This window comes from Solea senegalensis, linkage group LG14 (assembly GCF_019176455.1).
Source record: "Solea senegalensis isolate Sse05_10M linkage group LG14, IFAPA_SoseM_1, whole genome shotgun sequence".
Classification (NCBI taxonomy): Eukaryota; Metazoa; Chordata; class Actinopteri; order Pleuronectiformes; family Soleidae; genus Solea; species Solea senegalensis.
This window is the reverse complement of record NC_058034.1, coordinates 4534578-4549602: the sequence shown is the minus strand read 5'-3', so window position 1 is coordinate 4549602 and position 15025 is coordinate 4534578. Positions and strand designations below refer to the sequence as shown.

The following is a 15025-nucleotide window of genomic DNA, read 5'->3' as shown; positions in this document are numbered from 1 at the left end:
TCACCAGTCAGGTCTATCAAATGAAGGTCCACATGAAAACAGTAAAGTGCAAGTTCCCACTGAGGCCAAGTATTCATACCTCTGGAGAATAATTGATTCAAATCCAGGAAAAACTGACTTTTTCCGCCCAACATTTCAAGTCAAACTAAAATATTTAAAAATGGCTTTTGTCAAGTAACTCCAGGTATACAGTAGAAGACTGCTCCGTCAGCAGGAAACAGCTGGGTGAATCGCGTTCATGAAAAGACCACCAGGATGGATTGAACAGCTACACGGGGTTCATGGGAAGCCTGCAGAGATTGTAAGGACGATAAACAAAGACACAATGGAACCCACTGAGAAAGTCCTGCTCTGTAGGAAGTCCGCTAACTCCTGCTGTGGCCACAGCTTTGGGCAGATGAAAAGACATCATAATAGTTAAAGAAGAATTGAGCTGGGGACGGGACAACCATGAAAACAGAAGATCGAAGAAGAGGATTGATATATAAATGAAATCCATTAACTTAATATATAAATAAGTAAGTAAATAAAGGCTCCGAGACATATTTGGCCCATAACACCAACAGACTTTATTAATCTGGACTAAATGAACATAAAATACATGGTGCTTTGCCCCTTTCCTTCAACAGATTCCTGCAGAAATGCAGTAAACTTATATCACCACTTTAGTGCTACTGCCCTCATGTGGCCATATAAAGTAATACCTCTAATTCTGACAACTACCTTCTCAATATACTGTAGTTTCCTGCACTGTTAGTTACATTTTCAATGTAGTTTTGGGATTATATTAGGACTCTTAAATTTGTTTCAGACACATCTTTATAGAAGTTTCCGTAGGGGATTCTTTAAGATGCAAGTTTATTATTGGACCTCACAGAGTGTTGATGTTGTGTCCTGTTGGCTTATAGTGATCTTTGAGTTGATTTGAAAGTCTTTAAACAACAGACTTAATCATTTGCAACACATGCATTTTCCTTCAACAGGGAATGACTTCACTGATTCCTGTAGAAAGGAGGCAATTTCACTTCACTAATTTAGCACTACTGCCCTCATGTGGCCATGCAAGGTAATACTTAATTCAGACTAGTAGCTCTTTTCCCATACTACTTGCATTATGTGCATGATTTATTACAAATGAACATCCCTTTCCAATATAGTTCTGGATTACAATACCTTTATACCCATTCTCCCCTGAATTTATTTGACGATTTAACCTCTCCTTAAAACAAGACAAGGACCTTATCAGCCTCGATTTTTTAAGGAAAACTTTGGGTAAATCACAATTGCATATATTGATTAACTAGGTAGAATATAAATAGAATATACATGATATATATCATATTATATAATATATCAAGAATACATGATAGTGTTTTATACATTGTATTTATTTATCGACCTACAAATAACCACGTTTAAACATTTCATGTATTGTACTTGAAGGTGGTCCGAATGAAATAGTTTGTGATAGAAGGGAACCAGTCTTTGATTAAAGCCGCAATGTAAGTGAAATAGGGGTAATAGAGCTCTGCCTCTCTCAAAGCTCCTGCAGTGATGATGTTCAAAGCTGCGTCAGTAGCAGGATATGCTGGTGCAGTCGTGAGATCCCTAGAATAAAGACAAATACTGCACTTATTCACCGCGGATAACACACAGTGAAACGCACACAAGAAATATCAGCGATGCCCAAATACTTTTTTGATTTCACTCACTTGACTTTCGACATAGCCGACTCAGTATCGATCAGTCCAAGTGTACATATAGTGAGGGACACGTTGCTTTTCTTCATCCACAGCTCATGGTAAAGGGATCCAAAGAAACCATTCAAGGCCCATTTTGTTGAGGAATATGGTGCCACAAAGGGACTTGGCAGTTTACCTGTGAAGCATTTGTGACAAAATAAGATTTAAGGATGATTCTGCCTTTTAGTGACTGAGTCCAAACATACCATTTCAGTGGTTTTGTGGCCCAATACTTTTTTATTTATTATTATTAACTACTGTAGATCCAAACACAAATCCATACTATGTTGTATACATCCATAACAGCACTAAAACTAGAGGTAGATACTGATCAAACGTACATTGGCTGTTAATTATATCATGAACTGAACAATTATTTTATACCCTTATTTGCTCTTTAAACAGTACCTATTTCATGTATCTGATATTTAGCTCATACATTATTGTAATTAAAATATTCAAGTGCACTGTAGTGCAAACACAATATGCAGATTGGCAAGACAGACTTTAATTGTTAAATATATATTATATTTTTAAGGCAAATTAAGCAATTATGGGTATAATTTGTTCATATTAAACTGCTATGTTTAAATAGATGAAAGGGGAAAAAAAGGAAATCTGCCAAACATATCAGACAAAAGAAAATCAGCATCATATATTGGCCAATAGCTGCCATAGAAAGACCCATATCAGTCGACCTCTAATTAAAACATATTTAAAATACATAATTATTTTATAATACTTATTTTACAAAACAAATAGAATACATTCTATTTTATATTTTATGATTATGTTATAAGCACGTTTGTTTGCATGTTTTTTTTTTTATCACACCATTGACATGAATAGAAACCCACCTAAAAGTGATGAAACAACGATAATTGATCCTTTATTTTGCTCAAGGGAGTCCAAAGCTCTCCAAGCCATCTGTAAATAGCTGAAGAAATTGACCTACATGAGAGAGAGAGAATTTAGTGCATTGTCCTTGTGTCATGTGCTGATAGTTTATTCAAATGCTGCATTACCTTCATCAGCCACTTGACATGTTCTACATCTCCCTCCCACATGCCAAAGGGAGTTGGGCCGATGTGGTTGAGAACCAGGTAATCCAGTCCACCAAACATTTCCAGAGCAAACTCCACCACTTTATCAGGGTCTGAGTCGTTGCCCATGTCTGCTGCTATGTAAAACACTTGCTGGGCTCCCAAACTCTTGCACTTCTCTGCCACCTGTGAGAAGAGATCACAAGGAATGGGTTAGTGTCCAGGGCAGCTGCAGAAAATAATACACCCAACAACATGAAACCAAGGTCAAGACCAAAGTGTTGATCCAATTATGAGCACAATGATAACAACGAGTTGGTCTCATTGTTGGGCTTTGACAGTTGGGGTCTTATAGGACCAGTGCAGTTTATTAGTGATGTGCAGCCCCAGGAACTTTGTACTGCCAACTATCTCAACTGCTGTGCTATAAATGGTCAATCAGCTGGCAATATATACTGTATATGAACGTTCTGTGATGTACAGTGAGTCCTTGTTTTGCATGTACTGGTGCCAAATGCAGGCTGGGGGACACCAAATCATCCATGGACCTTTTTTGTGAGTTTATTAACGATAGGATTGGGCAACGAATCAGAATAAAATGTGTTGTGCAATACTATACACCAGGAGAGCACAATATATGTGGAAATCTCACAGAGTTGTAAATGTAAAGGATTAGCTTATCTTATCTTAAAAATATAGGTGCATGTATATGTGCAAAGTACAGTTATAGTAAATATTGTCAAGTTAACTGACCTGCTGTAACACCTTTTCCCGCCTTGCTGTAATAACTATCTGGGCTCCAAAGCGAGCATAATGATATGCCATTTGCTCACCAATGCCTGTGCTGGCTCCAGTCACCAATACCCTGGCACCTTTGAGAGATTCTGAAACAAATTCATACACTTGTTAAATGCCAGTCAATAAAGAGCATGACAATGGTTAACATTATGAGTTGAAATCTTATGTTACGTTAAGTGAAAATGTATCCATTTATCCCCATCTTAGAACAATCAAACTAACTTTCCCCTAATAAGATAAACCTGACATGTCACAATGTCATTTACGCTCTTTATGTGGTTCTTGGTCCTTGAAGTTTATTAACTCTAATAAACTAAAATAAGTGTTTCAGCGATACAAAGTATGTATACAATTAAAACACTAGGAAACATCAAAGTAGATAAATAAAATATATGTTTAAAATTTAAAAGTTGTAAAAAGAGAATAATAGTGTGCAACCAGCATATAAAGGGTAAACTTGGGCATAATAAGTACAGAGTAAATAGTGTAAAGGATTGCACATAAAAGATAGAATTGGTCCTGCACAGTTAATTGGATGAAGCTGAGATATTGATTGGTGCCTGTGGTTTTTTGAGCGCTGTGCTGTTCCGGCACTCAACCATTTGCAAAAAGAAACGACCTGAAATATGTCTTCTGCCCAGTGCTGTGGTTGTGTCCTGAAGTGATAAGACTGGTTCCCCAACAGTGATGAGATGACAGCTGAGTTATCATTCTCCTCTGTAACTACCACCTCCACTCAGTCAAGCGGGCGTTTCAGGATCGAGGCGGCCTTCTTACTGAACCAGCCTTTTCCTGTCAGCTGTCAACATGCCACAAAACCACAGACGACCTGCTATGAACTGATTCGTCCTGGACGCTCCTTTCCTATGCTGCTAATCAGCTACATTGAACTTGAACCTGCATTAAAATGGAGGCTCATACCGATGCATTGTCAGCAGGATAATAGTGCCCTTTATAGCCTAAGAATAACCTTAACAAGTCTAAAGTGCATACGTTAGATGATGGCCTTGCTTTCATCTTGCACCACCATGTTTCTACAGCAGCCTGAATGGACAAACTAGTCAAAAGGTGCATTTCACGTTTGGAAATTGAGGTTTATGATGTAAACAAACAACAAAAACATACTTTCTGTTATGACAAGGACACCATAACTTCCTTTATTTGTTGCACTCCTGAGTCTCACTATTATGTCACTACATTTTACACACTGGACCTTTAACCTGCACATAATTATTGGACATTCTGTACGATCACGGCTTTTACTTGAAAACTGGACATGAATCTGTTCGCAAACAAACAGGTTCAGGTCTTGTTTAGGCAAAAGGTTTTGGTGCTACAATGTCTGTAAATGGGGTCAGCTGACTACAGAGCCACAACAGTCCCACAAAGTGATATTTCATATGACACCATCATAAAGGCATTATATGTATATCATACAATCAATATATAACTATTTGGGGAAAGGACATTTTTTAATCATTTTCAGTCAGTAGTCTCTATAAAACTCCTCCATACTTCAGTGGTCTCCTGTAGATTATATGACAACATTTATTAGGATTACTGGATTAGTCCAAACCTACACAGTAAACGTGCTCCATATAATGTGTACGTTCAGTGCAATAAGACTAAAATCATGAACTCCTAATACATTTTGTGGATTTTATTCCACTTCAAAAATGGAACTTTGTCCCTGGATTACAGAAAAAATGCACAGTAAAAATAATTCATTCAACTAGTCCATTAAGTACATACACTATCAATCCGATTATATTTAAACCATACACTACTAATAACATTTTGGGGATTTAATACCACTTGAATTCACTTAACTTTACTGTGTTGAGTATTTTTTCCAATATGTATGTTGTATAAATGTAGACAGTCAAATAGATACATGTCTTAGTACATTACTTTCGGTTTGTTATGATATAAGTACCACATGTGCGACTGCATTCAATGTATTGGCTGCTTTGAACGCAGTGTTCAGCTCGGAGGAGCCGATTGTTTACCTTGCAGTGGTAGGATAATACCCCCTATTGTGTCAGAACGGTTTAATCACAATATATTAATCCCGGAAGTTTGAATTAAGGAATATCTCTCCAACTTTACTGAAGTCCGTAGCAGGCGTATCCGCAGCATAATTCACATTGTATACGGAGATGTATGTAGCTACAAGCAGACATCACGTCAGACTATTACAAAGCACTCGTTTAGGTTTGAGCTTCCTTTCCAAAAAGCTCACAGAGTCTCTCACCCTTACCTGCATCAAAAGTAGGTGCGGTCCACTTAATAGCAAGGAAAACAATACATACACTTGCCACCAGAATGTTTGCATAAGTTCCCATGATGTGACCACAGTGAGAGTACAGTGAACTCACTCCTTCGTTTTAAGTCCAGTCACTTGTGTCAGTGAGAAGAATGACAGTTGAGCAGATTCACCTCCAAACATACATTTTTTCCTGAGGTTATTAGGGGGAGTGTCTTTCAGATAAGCGTGGGTGGGGTTAGGCTCAGAACTCGAGGTAAATGTTTTTAAAAATTCTGTGGGAGCAAGTTTGTTTCACACGGAACCGTTTTGCTGCCACACATACACAAAAACGAGGTTATAACGAGGTTTTAACTCGTTATAACGAGAAACTGTCTCGTTATAACGAGATAAGATGCTTTCTCGTTATAACGAGAAACTATCACGTTATTTCGAGATAAGATTGTTTAATAATGTGATAGTTTGTCGTATCTTGTTATCTCGCACAAAAAAGTTGGCGTTACAGAAAAGTAACACCGACAAGTTACCGATGCTGCGCAGACCGCGGTCCTCAGGTAGTTCACGTTGGATTTTCCATTGCTGTAATGTAACAAAGTACAAATATTTTGTTACTGTACTTAAGCACAAAATTCCCCCATTGTTACTTTACTTTTTTAGTTACATTTATTTTTCTAGCAGCTTTTACTCCACAACATTTCCTCAATAAATTGTGTACCTTTACCTTTGCCATTCATCCATTCACACATCTTTCATACCCATTCACACACTTCAACACAGTGACACATATAGACTAAAACCTTTACTTTTACTTGTAAAACTTGAGTACATTTTATATCAGAAAATCACTTTTCATACTGAAATATGATACATAAGACTGTTGTTTACATTGAGCATGTTGCTTATTTGAGAACATGTGATACTGTATTTGGGCTATTATGAGTAATAACAAACACATTTTCTTCAGTTACATTCACACATGTATGACATTTTGTTCTCCAGAAAATATGGATTTTTGTCTACATGTCTACTTGTTTGTCTGCACTCTACTAGTCCCCCCCCCCTCAAACTTTACTCATTTACCTACTTTGCCATCTTCAGGGCATGGATGATAACCACCGATATATTTCATGGATCATACTTTATGGCATGCTGGATAAAAAAGTTTGTGACAGAAGGGAACCAGTCTTTGCTTATGGTCGCAATGTAGGTGAGCCATGGGTAATAGATCTCTGCCGTCCTCTTTGCTCCTCCAGTGATGATGCTCAAGGCTGCATCTGACGCCGGGTATGCTGGGATAATAGTGAGATCCCTAAGAAACAGAAAAAATACCATATTTATATATCACAAAATCGAAGCAAAATAAAATAAAAGCTACTGCTAAATCAGCACTACTAAATATGTAGTTTTGACTCACCCAATTTTGGCCATAGCTGTCTCCGTATCGATGACCCCAAGTGTGCATATAGTGACGGACACGTTGCTTTTCTTAATCGATAGTTCATGAAAAAGGGATCCAAAGAAACCATTCAAGGCTGATTTTGTTGAGGAATATGGTGCCATAAAGGGACTTGATAGTTTACCTGTGAAGCATTTGTGACTAGTTATTACTTATTCATTTGTTTACAGTGTGTGATTCTTATGTGACACAATAAGACAACGGGAGTAGATATGCAGTGTCAAACCCACCTAAAAGTGATGAAACAATGATCAGCGATCCTCGACTTTGCTCAAGAGAGTCCAATGCTCGCCATGCCATCTGTACATAGCTGAAGAAATTGACCTTTCAACACACACACACACACACACGCATACAGATATCAGAGCATTGCCCTCATTTACTATGTGCTTGAAGTTCACCGAAATACTGCTTTACCTTCATCAGCCACCTGACGTGCTCTACGTCTCCCTCCCACATGCCAAAGGGGACTGGGCCAATGTGGTTGAGCACCAGGTAATCCAATCCACCAAACCTTTCCAAAGCAAAATCTACCACTTTGTCAGGGTCTGAGTCGTTGCCCATGTCTGCTGCTATGTAAAGCGCTTGCTGGGCTCCCAAATTCTTGCACTTCTCTGCCACCTGTGAGAAGAGATCACAGGGAATGGGGTTTACTGTCCAAGGCACAGGGTCACAAAGAAAGAAAGTGGTTAAAGAGCAGGCCTTTGTGCTGCTCACTCACTCATCGTCTACCGATTTCTCCTCCGCATGAGGATCAAGGAGGCTGGAGCCAATCCCCGCTGACATACATGGTTACCAGTCCATGGTAGGGCACACATACAGAGACAAATCACCATTCACTCTCACATTCACACCTAATGACTAATTCAGACCAGTCCGATGAGCCTGTCTGCATGTTTTTTGAACTGTGGGAGGAAGTTCCTGGAGAAAACCCCAAAAAAAACTAATTAGTGTCGCCTTAATGCAGGGTAACAGGGCTTAACAGTAAAAGAGACAAGCACAGGAACACAATGCTATTACACAGCATTTGAATATCATCAGATATTCTCAAAAGACTTGAAAGTGTCTTTTCAAGGGCCACTTAGACTAGCCTTTTATTGTTTTAAGGGTGTTTAGAATAGCTGTTAGTCAGGCCCAGTTTTGTTTTGTTTTCACTGATTTGGCATTCATCTTTGTTCTGTCTTCAGTCACCGAACTCTTTTGTTCATCTGCTTGAATCACACATTAAAACCTGTGGGGGATTGTTTTGCAAAAGTTCTTTTTTTCCGTCATCATTTATTGATGTGCGTTTCCATATTTCATTTGTGTGATTGTGGTCGTAACAGATAACGTCTATCTTGCTTTGAGAGTACGGAGTTGAGTTGGAGGAGTTGGAGGACCCAAGAACTTTGTACTGACAACTATCTCGACCACTGTGCCATAAATTGTCAGCGTGTGTGTATCAGCTCCATGATAACTCATACACAGTCTGTCATCCGAGGTCTTGTTTTCCAGGTGTGTTCACGATATTTTACAGGTTTTTAAAAATCGTGATTCTGGATGCTTCAAAGCGGGACTTCAGATTCTTCTTTTTTTACTGCTTCTTTCTGGTTTTAAATGTGACAAATCCCATCACCCCAATCCTGGCTTCTCTCCACTGGCTCCCTGTGTGTTTTAGATTTGATTTAAGATTTTTCTGATCACTTTCAAAGCACAGATGCATCTTGCCTTGAGCTGCACAGCAGCTTTGTTGATCCTGTTTGAGCCAGTTCACAGCTTTAGAACTTCAGGTGGGGCCTCTCTGTGTATGTTCCAAAGTCAAGACTTAAATCTAAACGTGACAGAGATTAGAGATTGCATCAGGGGCCCCTTGACTTTGAAACAACTTGCCTGAGGAGAAATGTCTCACAGATTTAGTGGATACCTTTAAATCCCTTTAAAAAAAAAACATTTATTGAGTTTGTAGTGGTATTTAATGACAGTTGGCATCTGTAATGTTGCATAATCGCCTTCTGGATTTAATCACCCATTATTTCTTCTCCTCCTTCCTTCTTGTCTTCTTTTTCTTCTCTCGTGCTCCACAGCACTTGGTATCTGCAATGACTACTCTCTTCCAGGTTCAATGATTTCTTATTGTCATGGTAATTAGTCAAAATCAACAACTGCATATACACATCTTTTTCCACATTGTTCATGTTTGCCCTTATTTGTTCAAATCCCCAAAGCCCTGTTACTCTTTTCCCTCTGTTATGCTGTTTCCTTCACATGAGATTGACTCTTTAAAAAAAAAAAAAAAAAAAAACCTTTTGTCTTGTGTTTTATTGTTTGATTAGTTTGCTTTGCTTTTATTTGTGCTTACCCCCTTTAATTTATGTCTCTCTTGCTTCTGTTCCTCGTTGTGCTCCTTATTATATTACACCCACACATACCAGGCCTTGTTAAGACCTGGCTTTTGCAGCATCTAACTACAGAAAACAGCGTCAACTTCACTGACCTGCTGTAACACCTTTTCCCGCCTTGCTGTGATGACTATTTGGGCTCCAAAGCGAGCGTAATGATATGCCAGCTGTTCACCAATGCCTGTGCTGGCTCCAGTCACCAATACCCTGGCACCTTTGAGAGATTCTGAAACAAAATCATGTAAATCATTGTTAATTTCCCAGAGGGAACCTCCCAAAGGGATTAATAAAGTCGTCTCTCTGTCTAAACATAGATATAATTTCACATTTCATGCACACACACAATGTTGCTTTTCCTAGTGTGTAGATGCTTTATGGTGTGCATGTAAAACTGTAAAGTATCATTGTTGAGAAATGTCCTCAAATCAAATGTCAAATTCTTAATTAAGCTGCAATAGAAGATTGCTGATTTTCACACTCAATTCAAACCATATAATTGCATTATATGTGAAAAGGACACAGAGTCACAAGCAGGAAACTACTCACTCAGTTTGAGGTTCCTATTCCAACCAGTAAACAGGCAAAATAAAAAAATGCAAACCAAATTTTAATTACTCGCCAGATATGGAAGGTGACGCCATTGTGGGATTGAATGTGGAAAACCTTATTTATCTTAAATGGCTGTTTTTTGTGCAACAAGAAGTCATTTTTTATGTAAGTCTAAGCAGATGACCCAACTCTCGCTTCATTTTACACACTAAGAAACATTTTCCTTAGCTGTTTTATGGTCTCAATAGCTGGTTTTCAGGTATTCTTAGATAGAGCATGATCCATTTAGATAAAATCGATGATGACACACAGAATGTATTGGTGTGTGGACACCATGTAATCAACAGTCCAAGCAAATAGGAGCATGGCTGCAGGTGTAGATGTACCAGACACATTATGATATCCAATATAATAAACTCAGCTGTGACAGAACCCATTCAGAGAAAATATATACAACACATAGAAATGCAGTTCAATAATCATATTTTTTATAGCAAATGTAGAGACATCGAGTCTCACAGAACATCATAAACACCTTATTATAAATATCCAATAGGTCCATCACAAGAAGCGCTTCAAATTATACTGTTATTATATTTAGTCTGTAAGGTCAGGGATATTGTAGGATCAGTATAGGACACGGTAGTAAAAGCTGAAATTTCCCAGATACTCTGAGCTGAGAGGTAGCCCCATAAAGAACTATTGATCAAGTTTGTTAACTTCAATGGAACTTTGTGGGAACTTCCCTAAATTATATGTGTACATGACTGTGAGGAAATCATGAATGGAAAACCCCCCGAAGAGCCACCAACCTCAACCACTTCAGGGGGGTAAAAAAGTTTAATAATTTCAAAGTCATGTGATGGCAGAGTAAGCAGATAAGCAGATTATTAGATGTCAAAACACACTGTGTTTGATCTAAGGTTTCATGTAAAGTCTCAAATACAGTATCCAAAATGTATTCAAAATTGAAAGAAATATATGGATCCAGATTGTGCAACGCTCAGAGGTGAAACTTTTTCCCAAGCAGTACATTATAGCAAGGCACTGAAAATACACTGTATCACTTTATTACCGATCTCGCTTTAGAGAATTTTGGTCATCACGACTTAAACGCTGTCAGAGTTCTCTGAGCCTAAACACCAAACAAACCGAACAGTTCAGTGACTCTTACCTGCTCTTACCTGCATCAAAGGTGGGTTCAGTCCACTTGACTGCGAGGAAACCAACACATACACTCAGTAAGAGGATTTTTACAAATTTCCCCATCTTTTAAAATTGATTGTAAGTTCAGCCTGCGATAGTAAACAACATTTGAATACTCGTTTTATAGCCTCCCAACAAACTTTTCCTCACAAGTTAAATAGGGCGTGAAAGGGGAGATCACATGTTATACTTGTATAATTTTTCTCTCTCTCCCTCTGACTGGCACAAGCCCTAAACTACTGACTTAGTTTGAGCCACACTTCCCAAACCTTAACTTCCACAAATCTCAATATTGTACACACTTCTGTTCTGTTCAATGCAGAACATTAAGCATAGCTTTCCACCACCCACACATTTACATCTGGCTCCATTATGCATTTTGTTGTCATTATTTCTTCTCCCAGATTCAACAGTAAACCAAACAGTATATAAAAAAATTAAAAAAGAAAGAAAAAAAGTCCTAAACCATTCAAACAGGCCCAAGGTCATGTAGTCTTGTCTGACAAGGATGAATAATCCAGTGTGCCTCATCAAAGATGAAAGTGGTACAATATATAACATTTTAGGACACTAAAAAATAAGAACACGTGCTACTATATAGATACATTATTACACAAGAAACAGATACCTATGTGCACTGCACACATACTTAAAAAAACATCTTCTTCTAAGTGAGTAATGTTTAGGTAAACACTACCAAAATACCTCCAAAATATAATGTTTTAACTGGAAGTAATCCGGTAATCAGAATGCTCTAGGCTTGAAGTAATTTAAAATCATCTTTGCAGTTTTTCTTATGGGGTGTCCCTATTAAAACCCATGCTTAAGGCATCTCTTTTTGCTGAACTTTAAACATCCTTCCTGCAACTCAATGGTAGGTGATACATTGTAAGCATGAATTACAACAACAGGAAAATGTAAGAAATATTGAAAAGTATATACGTATTGTAAAAAATATACGTGTAAAATTATACAAACTATGCATATAAGCAGTTGGATATTCCAAACGAGTCCGCACTTCTGTCAGTAGGTGGCAGTATTACACCTAATCGTGGTATGTCAACTGCCTAATAAAACTTTGGCATGTCTGCTTCAAATGTTAATTTTATTTTTTTCGTGTTCCAAATACCGCGCCAACAGTTTCAAAATAACTACCACCACAAAATAATGAACTCTTGATTCAAATACAAAAATGACGAGAGAAACGAATCTGCGCTTTGAAATAACATTATCGCCATTTTTGAATGGACAACTTTATTGACACAAATCCAGTGGGCTCAGTTGTCCTTCAGTGCAGCTCATCTGTTAGCTTTCACTCCATCTCATACCTGGAGTAACTGCTCGAAGAAACAAACTACACCTTGGATCATGGCACCAAAGATTCTGCCCTTGGTGAAGTTAGTATTTGTCATCGAAAAAATGCCCATAATTCCCCCGAGTTATTGGTTGGTAGCAAGGTAGCTAGGAACTAACTGTTCATTAGCCAGCTAACTTACCTGACGCTAAGCTAGCTGTGATTCACTCCAGCTGTCTTTCTTCCCGGGTAGCTAGTTAGTTACTTTGCTTAGCAATGTACCCACATAACCATCTGTATTTTCTCAGATTGACGTAGACGAAGAGCTTATTTTTTTCTTTGGGCTATATAGCTACCAATAGATAGTTTCTATAAGCATAAGGCACTCGCACTGTCGTCATAATAATAATAATAATAATAACAACCATGCCCCCGTGCTTCCTATCCATTTTGAGTAGATACGGTTGTATGTATTTCTGGCCAACAGCCTGACTGCCTTTGCTCTCTTTTCTCTCAGACTGGCTACCAAGGTGACCATCGCAGGAGGAGCTTTGTATATTGCCTGTGACTCTGGTTTGTTGGGGAGTAGTGAGCAGGGATCAGTGGCCCTGGACAAGGCAAAGGCTGCATTACCTCCAGCAATACAGGACTGGATGAAGTACTTTGGCCTGGAGGTACAGACGACACACTCATACACACACACCTCACCTAAAGAAAGCAATTAGACAACAAGTCTGCTCAGTTTCAATATACACTGTCCATATCTTACAATTATTTAAAACATCAACATAATCCGTATTCGTATCACCAATAAAATTTAGCTGTTTTCTTCTTAAACCAGAACCTATGTTGCCAGAATTTTGAATTCAAAAACATCCTGTTCTTCTTGAGCTATGCTGCTCACAGACAAAATCAGCCAAAAACATAACCTCTTTGGCAGAGGTAAATAAATACTTGACCTTGAGTAAAGACAGTAGCAAGTAGATTTGTTAATAGATTCTTGAAGATATTTCACCTCTCATCTAAGAGGCGTCTTCGGTTCTGAGTTATGTGTTGTGAATCCTAGGTATTTAACTATTTATTTTTATTTCTTTGCATAACTAAAGGTATAACAGCTCTCATCTATCATCTGCAATTGATCACAGTTTGTATGTTATATTTTACATCCACAGCTTTTAATGGATGGTTATTTACTATATTATTTAACTGTATTATATGTTTGTTCCTAAAGTCGTAATGAATGTTAAACATCTTTATTGTGACTACAATAACCAGTATAGTATAGAAGAATTTCTGGAGAATTTCTTTTAATTAATTGTATTAGATGTTAGTTATCTTATGGTGCTGACTAGCACCTTGAAAGAATAGTCATCAGAGAAATTAGTCTTTCTAATATCATTCTGTATCTTGTTGAACTTGCGTCTGTGGTGTTTTATATAATCACGCAATAATAACGTACATTATATACTATACTATAGCATTGTGTCCTCTCCTCAGGCTCAGCTTCCAACCATGCCGAAGATCGAATTTTCCCCTGTCCAGACATGGAACTCTGGTGAGGAATGAATACAAAGCTCTTTTTCTACAGTATGGCGATTGATTGTGGTCTTTAAGCTTGTACAGAGTCATACTAATCACTTCTTGGATGCAGTTAAGAACCGTGGGAATTTCATTGGTGATCAATTTCAACAGACATAAAAGCATTGAGAGCTTCTGTTATCAACCTTAAGTATAAACAAACTACTCTTCATAAATAGTTTATGTTTTGTATGCCTGAAACCTCATTTGTTTTGTTATTGCAGGTGTGCGGTGGACAATTTCATCACTTTCAGAGGCTCCAACAAAGGCAACTGAATACTCGCATCAGGGTGTGCAGTATCTGAAAGATCTCACTAAGTGAACGGGAACATTGGGCAACCTGACATTCATTAATGTTTCTGACTCTTGCACTTGAGACATTTTCAAAGCCTGTGGCCTCACACATTAAAAAAGAAACTCAACATGAAAGAAAATCCTAAGATAAAGTTAGTTTTCTGAATAACAGAAGCATTGGCCAAGTTGTAAATAATGCAAAAAAAAAAAGTAAAGTGGTTTAAAAAATTCAATAATTTTGTGTATACTAATTTGTTCATGTACAGACTAATTTTTGCGTCCCCTTGTTTTCAAAGTAGCCAGATATTGTAACAATGTGTCTGTTGTATTTAGTTTCGCTAAATGTGACAAATACATCAATCCTAAAACATTTCCAGTTTGAGTCTGTGTACAGTGTCCTACATTGTAGCATTGTATTCAA

At 37.9% G+C, this 15025-nt stretch overlaps 3 protein-coding genes across 4 annotated transcripts; 1 reads left to right on the top strand and 2 right to left on the bottom strand.

The window, feature by feature from the left end:
* Positions 1–1370: 1370 nt before the first annotated feature.
* On the bottom strand, positions 1371–6061 carry LOC122780383 (hydroxysteroid 11-beta-dehydrogenase 1-like protein). 2 transcript variants are annotated; one of them, XM_044043281.1, is made up of 6 exons: positions 5844–6061; positions 3539–3669; positions 2768–2971; positions 2600–2693; positions 1713–1878; positions 1371–1608 (listed from the first exon to the last, which is right to left on the bottom strand). In XM_044043281.1, exons 1-6 carry the CDS (start codon positions 5926–5928, stop codon positions 1425–1427), a joined length of 864 nt encoding a protein of 287 aa, XP_043899216.1. In that variant the 5' UTR covers positions 5929–6061; the 3' UTR covers positions 1371–1424. The 2 variants fall into 2 exon arrangements, with proteins under 2 accessions (XP_043899216.1, XP_043899217.1); XM_044043282.1 differs by having other exon boundaries at positions 5962–6061.
* A 592-nt stretch (positions 6062–6653) lies between these two features.
* On the bottom strand, positions 6654–11515 carry LOC122780384 (hydroxysteroid 11-beta-dehydrogenase 1-like protein). Its single transcript, XM_044043283.1, has 6 exons — positions 11417–11515; positions 9779–9909; positions 7723–7926; positions 7536–7629; positions 7264–7429; positions 6654–7158 (listed from the first exon to the last, which is right to left on the bottom strand). The coding sequence occupies exons 1-6, from the start codon at positions 11499–11501 to the stop codon at positions 6975–6977; spliced, it is 864 nt and encodes a 287-aa protein (XP_043899218.1). The 5' UTR covers positions 11502–11515; the 3' UTR covers positions 6654–6974.
* A 1178-nt stretch (positions 11516–12693) lies between these two features.
* Positions 12694–14974, top strand: micos13 (mitochondrial contact site and cristae organizing system subunit 13). The gene is made up of 4 exons (XM_044044622.1): positions 12694–12835; positions 13250–13406; positions 14230–14287; positions 14535–14974. The coding sequence occupies exons 1-4, from the start codon at positions 12807–12809 to the stop codon at positions 14630–14632; spliced, it is 342 nt and encodes a 113-aa protein (XP_043900557.1). The 5' UTR covers positions 12694–12806; the 3' UTR covers positions 14633–14974.
* Positions 14975–15025: the final 51 nt, after the last annotated feature.

Coding starts and splice junctions, on each gene's coding strand:
- LOC122780383 (XM_044043281.1), bottom strand. CDS start 5,928: ATGGGAACTTATGCAAACATTCTGGTGGCAAGTGTATGTATTGTTTTC. Junction 3,670..5,843: donor CGCACCTACTTTTGATGCAG/GTAAGGGTGAGA, acceptor AATTTGTTTCAG/AATCTCTCAAAGGTGCCAGG. Junction 2,972..3,538: donor GGGAAAAGGTGTTACAGCAG/GTCAGTTAACTT, acceptor CTCTTCTCACAG/GTGGCAGAGAAGTGCAAGAG.
- micos13 (XM_044044622.1), top strand. CDS start 12,807: ATGGCACCAAAGATTCTGCCCTTGGTGAA. Junction 12,836..13,249: donor AAGATTCTGCCCTTGGTGAA/GTTAGTATTTGT, acceptor CTTTTCTCTCAG/ACTGGCTACCAAGGTGACCA. Junction 13,407..14,229: donor TGAAGTACTTTGGCCTGGAG/GTACAGACGACA, acceptor TCCTCTCCTCAG/GCTCAGCTTCCAACCATGCC.
- LOC122780384 (XM_044043283.1), bottom strand. CDS start 11,501: ATGGGGAAATTTGTAAAAATCCTCTTACTGAGTGTATGTGTTGGTTTC. Junction 9,910..11,416: donor TGAACCCACCTTTGATGCAG/GTAAGAGCAGGT, acceptor ATTTTGTTTCAG/AATCTCTCAAAGGTGCCAGG. Junction 7,630..7,722: donor ACGTCAGGTGGCTGATGAAG/GTAAAGCAGTAT, acceptor GTGTGTTGAAAG/GTCAATTTCTTCAGCTATGT.